Source organism: Botryllus schlosseri, chromosome 15 (assembly GCF_051294905.1).
Source record: "Botryllus schlosseri isolate E-star chromosome 15, Bs_hap1, whole genome shotgun sequence".
Taxonomy (NCBI): Eukaryota; Metazoa; Chordata; class Ascidiacea; order Stolidobranchia; family Styelidae; genus Botryllus; species Botryllus schlosseri.
Genome location: NC_137250.1, coordinates 16,274,701 through 16,284,269, shown reverse-complemented (window position 1 = coordinate 16,284,269; position 9,569 = coordinate 16,274,701). Strand labels below are relative to the sequence as shown.

Genomic DNA, 9,569 nt, shown 5'->3' with positions numbered 1-9,569 from the left:
AATTTAAGAAGTAGAACTGGGCGACGATTGGCACAATCTTATTACCCAGGTGGTAACTCCTAGATTGGCGATGACACCACACAGGTGAAGTTTCATGCCACAGATAGATGGTTATGATGACAAATTCAGAAATAAAATTGCTTCATATCATGAACTCGTTCCTCATACCTTATGTCCGGTTGGACAACAAACTCACATTTATTATTTACAAATATCAATAAAAATCAGAACAGACTATAGAGGTATTTGGCCAAAATAGAATTCTACAAATCCAATTGGCAATAATTCATTGAAAACAATAGTATTATAGAGAAACGTATTAAATCGGCGTGCCATTACACGCAACAATAATAATATTATAATAATATTCTCCTCAATGAATTATTAGTTCTCCGCGACTTTTTTCTTTGTCTGTGCTCTCGCGATGCTACATCACCAGGCCTGTTTATTTTTGGATTTCTCCAAAAATAACAAAAATAACTTATTTTTGGATGTTTTCAAATTTTATTTTTGGAGGATCTCCTAAAATAAGAATTGAAGGTGTTTTGAGCCCTATTACTACTGGAAAAATCCACCAAAAGTATGTTATTATCATGTATTCAAGTCCTCCAACACATAGATATCATCAGTGATCTTGATCGAAATTTCCAATACATTCTTCACAAATTTAGTCTCTGGCCTGGAGGATGCCTTACTAAAGAATATTAATCACTGCGAGACGCCCCCCCCTTGATTTTCGAGATATCGGCCTCGAACGTCGCAATTGTGGGAAACATCGAGGTTAGGGGTCCAAAAATGGAGGAATGTCTAACTCTTCAAACTTTCTAATCTTCCAAGCCTTTGCTCCTGAAAAGCGCTCGTCAGTAATGCGCTTGAAACCTTATCCCACGCGTGCCTCATTGAACTTGACAGCCCAACACCCCAACACCCTCTGACCTTCCTTGTGGCGGTCCTCGTCCCAGTCCTCACCTGGACACAGGCGTTCGACCAGGCGCATGAGCTCCTGCTGCTCCATGATCAGAACGTCAAGACCATGAAGCTTCGTGACGGTGGTGCTCAGCTATGTGCGAGCGTGACCATGCGATCGAGAACGATCAGATGGACCACAGCAGCGAAGTTGCACACGCCGGACTGTTTTCGTCCATGACATCAAGGAGTTTGGTACGGTGTCCAGTCAACCAAGAGGCCACCCTTTTCATTGACAATAAACGAGCGTCAACAAACTTGGGGCGCACGCTTTCCATCTACTCTGGATCAAGCTGTGTTGCCGTCTGAAGCATCAGCAAATGAGTCCCGTCATCGTGTGGACGGAGTGATTGTGACAGAGGTGGCTGTATATCATTTCGCCGTTCCTTTGCCTCACTCAAGCTGCCTTCCCGTCTTCTCTAGGCCTACGTGTCGCACCTTGAAACTTATAGGAGTACAAAGGTGGAGGGGCGGGCAGGCAGGCAGGCAAGGTCAGCAGAAACGTGAAGTGGATTGAGTGGAAGTAGTTTTTGCGTTTCGGTGACCCCTTCCCTCACATAGATGCTGTTTTGTGTATTTTTATGAGTTTTCTGGTCGTTTACATCGCTCTGACTTGTTTATTTCACTGAAAAACATCATCCAAAAAAATCTTATTTTTGGAAGTTTTCAAATCTTATTTTTGGAGAATCTCTAAAATAAAATCCAATATCCAAAAATAAACAGGCCTCTACATCACTGATCGGCAGCAACTTGTCAGTTAACGAATGTGTTTCCGTTTCAGGAGCCATTGCGAGCGCTCTGGACATCGGTATACAGGCTGTATAGTCAGTTTTTGGTTTTATTAACCACAGCATAAAGATCCCTTATTTGCCCAGCGCTGGGTTGCGTCTCCTCTGCAGTTTCTTGGATGGTGGTAATCGACGGAGGGACCTGATAATGTTCTTCCGAGATGACACTCTGTGAAGACTGAACAGTCACTGTTCTCAGGCGGTTATTCTTTGGCACGTCGTACATTTCATGATTGGAGCGCCTGCAATCATGATGTATAGACCGATCAAATGCATAGAACGAGGTTAGCAATTAACTTACTGCTGATTTGACTCTGTATCGTAAGGAGTGCAAAGACTTGAATCCTTATGTTCCTGTCTGCGAGTAGATAAATAATTTAATTATATCAATCCATATGTGACCTGTAGAATATATGTAATAAATTATGAACGGAATGCAATGCATACCCTGTTGCAGCTACTGTTGCGTAGGGAGATAGGTCGGTATTTGTACTGTACGTCATGACTGTGTCATTCGTGGAATCAATAGCAGAGGCAGCCTTTATTTCGGATATGTATTTCCTGAATACAGTATTCATTTTGCATTATTCCGAATCGTTTTAACATTTTTCGCAGACCTCAGAACTAGATTGGATGTAGGCTTCAGTTCAACATATTCGAACAGGTCTATCGGACCGCCACACTGGTGTTCATTCATTTCTAAGTATATGATGAGACTGTTGCACTTGAACGAAACTATGAACGTCAAAACGACTGATGGAGTCAATGAACCAAACCCCCACTCTCAATTCACATTTAAGGCTACTTCAGTGTCCGATATTAAATTTTGTGATTTATGGCACAATTTCGTTGATTTCATCACAGTATCTTGGTGGCGTCATTCCATTGCTTATCACCGCAGTATAACGCATACCTTCGCATGTGTACACCGACGATCAGCATTGCAGCCATTAGTATTACACATACAATGATGAGCACTAATACGTATGTTTGATTCGCTGCACATGTCCTATCTTCATCTGTTTCGGGTGGAATCATCCCCATGGTTGCTAATAAGCTTTGAGTATTAGCTGTTGTAGCGGGTAATGCATCAGCTGTAAATAACAAAAGTCGATTCAATGTATTCTCATTCCTTGATATCTATGATTCGGCAACGATTGGATGACGAAGAAGATATAGAAGAATACTCTTCATCAATTATAGATCTTGGGATCGAACCAGGGGGGCCCTGTCAAACCAAAGACTTGCTTGTAAATCTGCTATATCCACGGTTTTACTGCTAAGCCTTCAACAGTCATGAATGGCGTAGATTGGGAAATGGTAATGCTGACTCGACAACATTAAGGTCCTTTCGCATGCCCATCGTCAAAGCACCGTCATGGTGTTTCCTTCCTTCCTTCCTTCCGCCTCCTTCCTTCCGCCTCCTTCCTCCTTCCTTCTTCCTGATCTATGCCGACCATGCGTAAGGACGCATGTACAAGCTCAGTTTAAATAAATCATAAGTTAATAAGAGTGAAGCAGTATAATGATCTTCATACTAAATATCTGCATATGTCTTCAGAATTGTGTTTTTTTTTAATTTATTTTTGCCACCCCTTCATTTATCCATACCTATATTGGTTCTTTTGAAGCTCACGTCCACGTAGTTATATTTTACGTGGAACGTAATATCACTCAGTGCCTTTGTAGTTACGTTGTGTGCTCGAAATACAATCCCCGTCGGCTTTTGGCTGTCAATATACCAGGCGGTACAATAACGATTGTATTTTTCGTGGTACCTCTTCACATATGCGGTTAGCTTGTGAACGTCAATATCGCTGAAGTTTTTCCCGTAAAATCTGCAGTTCGCTGCTGGTATTTCGGAAAATATTACTGTTCCTGCACATAGATTAGAGTTAGTGATTGGTATGTTAGAGGTATACTGGACGTACATTACTGTATCACTTCTTTAAAGAAATAGTATGGACAATCCATGGGTTGCAGTTCACCACGGTTTCTGGTACTGCTTCCATAAATTCGTCTATACTTCGTCATGACTGGTCATAGTGGTCATATAGCAGTGATTATCCATGGATGTCGATTGTGAAATATGCATAGATGGGCATAAGCGTATAACAGGGATGAAAGTTACGTAATAGAGGCATACAATGATGGGGCCTCAGCGATTCACAGACATCGATGATACCACAATGTCAACTTGGCAAATCTTAGTGTGGATGAAGGTTCTTTTTGCACACTTATTGCGTGAAGTTCCAATAGAAGAGGTGATAAAACGTTCTGAAACATGATTTAGTTTGGCCTATGCTCTAAATTCCCCATACGGAATATAACATTGAGCTCAAACATACCTATTCTTATATCCCCCGCAGATTCTCGTCTTCCTTCATTAATCAGTTTCATTTTATCTATTAATATAAGTAGCCCCTGGCTTTGATATTTGCTGTTCGGGAACGTCCATTTGCAATATTGATTAGGAGAAAAACTGTGCGGATAACCATCAGGATATATATTTCCAATGCTGCGATGAAGCGTCAAATTCTTGTCGGAAATCTTGCAGTCATTCTTTGATTCGGTTAGCTGGACCGCGCCTGTGAGGGATAGAAAAACTCATTTGTGAACGTCAAGGTTATGACGTAACCGTAATGATTAGTCTGGGAGCTTTGGTGCTAGAAAGGCGCTGGAAGCCTAGTCAGTGAACGTATGTGGCACCTTTGCGGTAAATAAGATGAAACAGACCGCGGGTTGAAGCCATGAAAGGCTCCAGTTCATCCAGATTCAAATTTACTTATATTACTTATTTTACTACGCTTTAAAAATAAAAAAAAACAATTATGTCATGAAAACTCTGTGTGCAACTGGGCAGTGCGCGATTTTTTCAAAGGTAATGAATCAATTTGACCAATAAACATTTTACTTGCATATATTGGGGGTCGCCTTAGTATACCACTGGGCTCATTTGGCAAGGACAGGATCATTTGGCGTTTGGACATAGCAATATCGAAGGTGTCGGTGAACATGCCTCTATCATTTTGCGCAAATGTTTCATCGCCGACGATCTCGCTGCGAGCGCACAAGCGAAAAAATTGTTCGTTGGACGACACGTTATCTCCTAATTGCGAATATAGTCAGACTGAATTCTGTAAATTACGCTTATTTATAATTTTCAGCTGGGGCTTCAATACTAAATGCAAGAAATCGAGTGACATTATATCATACGAAGTGCTAAGAAAAATTTCAAATTAAATAAATCTGCTACTAAATAGTCTACTTTGTGGTCATATACGAAGAACGACGATAAATGTGGTTGGATCCTGGTTACGCCAATGCGTCAGAACTGATGTTTTAGTCATCATCAAATTTCGCGGTCAGGTTAATCAAATTTGGGTTGGACTTGACATTTTCCTGATGTTATAACGAATTTTGAGAATTACCTCGCGGGCCAGACAGAACCTTCTCGCGGGCCTCGGGTTGGCCGCCCTTGATCTATATATCGTTTCTAATGACAGTGATTGATGGTACATAAAAATCCTATTTCAGTTATAATTATTAATATAAAGATACCTTTGAAAGAAATTGTTTTCATAATAAATAAGTTGGAGTCGGAGTCGGAGTCAGGGTCATTTTCACAAACTCTGATTCTGACTCCATCGACTCCGACTCCATCGACTCCGACTCCGACTCCACCGACTCCGACTCTACAGCCCTGGTAGACAGTCAAGAAACCACGTTTCCGATAACTAGCAAATTATACTAAAACTACTACAACGAGACCGGCTATGCAGAGAAGTCACTAGACCCGAAAAGGGAAGCACAGATAAACGTCCATGGTAGCGTGCCACGAACACGTGCATAGGATAAGGGACAGCGATAATAATTACGATGGTTCCATCAAACTTCCAAATTGTGTCGCACCCATTTCTAAACGTGTGTACCGGTACACTGCGCAATGATCACAAATCAAGGAAAGGTACAACTCTTGTATATTCCATAATCTGTATTGTATAGTCAGTATTAGTCAGTTCAGTACTCACGCCTGTAACTGAGATTTCAAATGTAAAATTAGCATATTAGCATCAATTCAGTATGTTGCCGTGTACAAATTGCTGAAACTTACATAGTAAAAAGCTGACCTATTTCCCAGGCTCGCAGTGAATAATAATAATGAAACGGACGGGACCACATCTCGTCAATACGTGCGTGCGTAGACAAGATGCAACATGAATTGGGATACGTATTATACCGGCACGAGCTATTGGAATGTGGAGAGATTCGCAATCAATATAAAAGCATAGGCTACATAGCCGCTAACAAATGTTACGGGAAAACAAATATTGCGATTATTGTGGATTAATATAAATTCATTTGGTATGTCGGCTATACCACTTGAAACCTTTGAGATAACAAGGTAGGTCCTACGGTAATGCGTGCCTCATTTCATGACTCGCTTCGGTAATGTCACAAACGAATGCGCTGATAGCTTGCACCATTCTTTCTCTGTTTCCCATATCGCGACAGCGATGTACCAACCAGTGTTGAGATGACTCGAGTCAACTTTTTCGTATGACTTGACTTGACTCGAGTCACTTTCCAAAAATGACTTGACTTGACTTGACTCGGCGCTTAAAAAATGCGAATTGACTCGTGACTCGGAGCAAAATTTTGAGTCAATTTCGAGTCATCAAGTAAACGGTATCGATTAAATCACTGAATGCTGTGAATGTTAGTATTATGTGCGATACTCCTGCTGTGTCACTTGCGAGAGTAACCAGTCATTGAGAGATTGTACGTTTCACTGATCCACTATTGTTACATCACAAATATATTGACAACAAACGTAATGATCACAGCTTGCGTTGTTAGTAGTAGTAGCAACAGATTAACCTCATAACAAAGTATCTCTGTTTCTTAGACGGCCCAGTGCTTAAATTCCACGGTGATCGCCTTTACCGACCCTCTTATATGACTTAAATCCAGCGAATATAGTTTGTGCGTTTATTTTTTCACGGATCGGTATAGTGTATTGTACCATATGAATTTGTTAAACTTCTCGAGCCTTCGAGCCGATTGGCTGCTAATAACAGACTGTTGCATGTTGCTATACATAGTAACTCGAGTATTTTATTTGCAGTTCTACGCGTGCGTGAGCGATACAGTGCCTTCTTGAGGAATATTTAACTTTATATTAGTTATTTGATTCAATATAAATGGCCAATTATTCTGTCTTTTACACAGCTAGCAACGTGTTATGACTTTGAATCGTCACTGATACTTCGAAAATTCAATTTGACTTGAATTATGACTTGACTCGTGACTCGACCTGAGTTGAGTTGACTTGACTTGACTCAAGTCACCTTCGAAAATCGATTGACTTGACTTGACTCGAGTCAAAATGTGCAATGACTCGAGATGACTCGTGACTCGAAGGTAGTGACTTGATCCCAACACTGGTACCAACATTGTAGGCAGGTCGTGGTTCGGTCCGTGCTTTCGGGCCGTGGCAATTGCCTATTACGTCATAAGTTCATGAGTGCAAAACTAGTGATTACGTAATGATTACGAACGATACAAAGCATTCAATTCGCGAATAAACTGTATGATCAAAGACGGCACTGCTATGGCTCCACTGATTCTATTGAACTTAGTCAATCATAGTTTCGAAAAGCTTTTACTGTTTTCTAAACTGCATCAACTATGAAGCCCTCTTTCACATTTTGTACACCAGGAGCAAGAGACACGATATCTTGACAGTCCATCGCAATACATACTTCCCTAATTTCACACTTTTCGAACAGCGCAAATTGTTCTACGGAACTATATTGCGAAAATTCGAATCATTTTGATTAACTGGTTAATCAAGATGGCACTAACGATAGAAATTCTTACCTAGTAAGAACGGTATCCATATCATGACGGACGTTCACACACTATATCCAGCACTGACGATCGCCTTTCCTATAATTCACGAGCGACAACGAAAACCTAGTCACGAAGACCGACATTAGCTCCGTTTCCGAAGTGTATGATTCATTGGTGAAATGATGGCGTGAAGGTTTCCATATTGCTGGAAAGTTTGTTATGCTACCTGTGTAGACCTGCAACACCATTCCACTGACTGGACGAAATTCGTATTCTCCAATATATAGCCTTGGATTTTACTCATCGTATGCGTCGACTGGCTCATCGCATGATTGTACGGTACTAGCGGAAGTCCCTAGCGTTGAGATTGTAGTGAGTCGCTTATGTCGTTTCCACGTTATACAAAGGTGGAATTTCCCAACGAATGCGACACACGCGCATTGATGGTATGTAGCGACATTCCCACGCAGCAGTGTTCAAAATATACTTACATGAAGACCACGGGTGGAAGTTCGTCAATGAAACACATGCATCCTTTTTGGTAGGCTATATTAGAGCAATGCATTTGTGTAGCATTCTCCAAGTAGTCTGTCATCTTCGCGAATTGCTTTACGGATATAGAATAGATTATTGAGCAATGACAAGGGCAAGTTTTTGTTGCACTAAAAGCGCGAGAAAGTTGCATTTAATTTTAACAAAAGTTGCCGTAAAAAGTTGCATTCATAATTTTTGTTGAATTATTAGGGTATGATATACTCGAAGGGATCCGTTGTATAACTTAGTTCCTGAAAAGCTGTCAAATTTGTTACTTCGCCATTTAACGGTCTGACGAAACTGTTGAAAATTACATTTTCCCGACACACAGCTACAAAAGTACGGAATGCGGGTATAATTTCCCCCCAATATTCAAATAGCATATGATAGCGATAATTCCTTCTCCCCAAAACAAGTAGAATAACACACCCCGCACACCCTAGGTCTGCAAACGTGACCCAAGGCATTACATATAAACTCAGTTTTGGCGACTTTAACAATAATCAATAGCCGGAAAATGGTGACCCAGTGAAAATCTAATTTTTGGCGGTCTCGCCTGGGCGTTCGTGAAATGGGAAATTATTTCAAATTTAAACGACAGAAATAATAAAGCGATCTATTTATATATTGTTCTGACGCAGTCGTGCTTAGCAGTGGTAGTTGAACTTCTTGCTTACAAGCCATTGTGTCATAGATAACCAAGGTTGCCATCGACATGGACCAAAAAATAAGGACAGTCGAGGAATTAGATTAGCAATAAAAAGTGTTTCTGTACATACATTGTATTTATAAGAGCCGTGTCATATCACATTCCGTACTTTTTTGCCAGAAACAAACTGCTCCTGCGACTCCTTGTTATTAGAAGGTGCTTCATAGATCTCACGACAGCTTAGGTCAAGGTTTATCTTTACTTGGAGCTGGGATTTGACTGTGATTTTACTGAGTCCTTTCCTTTCCTTGGTTTGCTACCAATCTTCAATACGATTGTTTTAAGTCAAATGTGAGGCCCTTCTCTCCTGCATTATGCAAAATATGAGCAGGGCAGCGGACTATAGGATCAGATGCAATGTTTGCTCTTTGAGGCGAGAGAAGACTTTGTGGTTTTCCCACAACGCTGTGATCCGCCAAAATTAACTGGTGCTATATTGCCAGAAAAGGATGGCAGCTACCTCATGTCTAGGCCATTCTGTTGAATAGAGGAGAGAATATAGTTCGCGTGATTCGTGCCGATGTCTCGCCTGGCACCGATCGCAGGTCAAGAAGACAAACGTGCACTCCAACTTTGGCGTTGAAGAATCTGACGACCATAGAGGATATAGCTTAACCTTGTTGATTAGAGGCGTCAGCCGACATGGAAAAAGGCTGTAGGCCTACACCAAGTTCAGATATAATCATTTGAGCGTATGGAGCAAGTAGTCTAGTCCA

At 41.0% G+C, this 9,569-nt stretch overlaps 1 protein-coding gene across 2 annotated transcripts; it reads right to left on the bottom strand.

The window, feature by feature from the left end:
• Positions 1-165: 165 nt before the first annotated feature.
• Positions 166-8,102, bottom strand: LOC145456973 (uncharacterized). Of its 2 annotated transcripts, XM_080335121.1 has the most exons (7): positions 7,638-8,098; positions 4,103-4,342; positions 3,366-3,632; positions 2,668-2,848; positions 2,202-2,315; positions 2,056-2,112; positions 166-1,996 (listed from the first exon to the last, which is right to left on the bottom strand). In XM_080335121.1, the coding sequence occupies exons 1-7, from the start codon at positions 7,660-7,662 to the stop codon at positions 1,792-1,794; spliced, it is 1,089 nt and encodes a 362-aa protein (XP_080191247.1). In that variant the 5' UTR covers positions 7,663-8,098; the 3' UTR covers positions 166-1,791. The 2 variants fall into 2 exon arrangements, with proteins under 2 accessions (XP_080191247.1, XP_080191248.1); XM_080335122.1 differs by lacking the exon at positions 2,202-2,315 and having other exon boundaries at positions 7,638-8,102.
• Between the last annotated feature and the right edge of the window lie 1,467 nt (positions 8,103-9,569).

Excerpts from the sequence above, each read along its gene's own strand:
- LOC145456973 (XM_080335121.1), bottom strand. The coding sequence starts at position 7,662 with ATGATATGGATACCGTTCTTACTAG. Across the intron at positions 4,343-7,637 it reads ATGGATACCGTTCTTACTAG|GCGCGGTCCAGCTAACCGAA; the intron begins GTAAGAATTTCT and ends TATCCCTCACAG. Across the intron at positions 1,997-2,055 it reads GATACAGAGTCAAATCAGCA|GCGCTCCAATCATGAAATGT; the intron begins GTAAGTTAATTG and ends TCATGATTGCAG.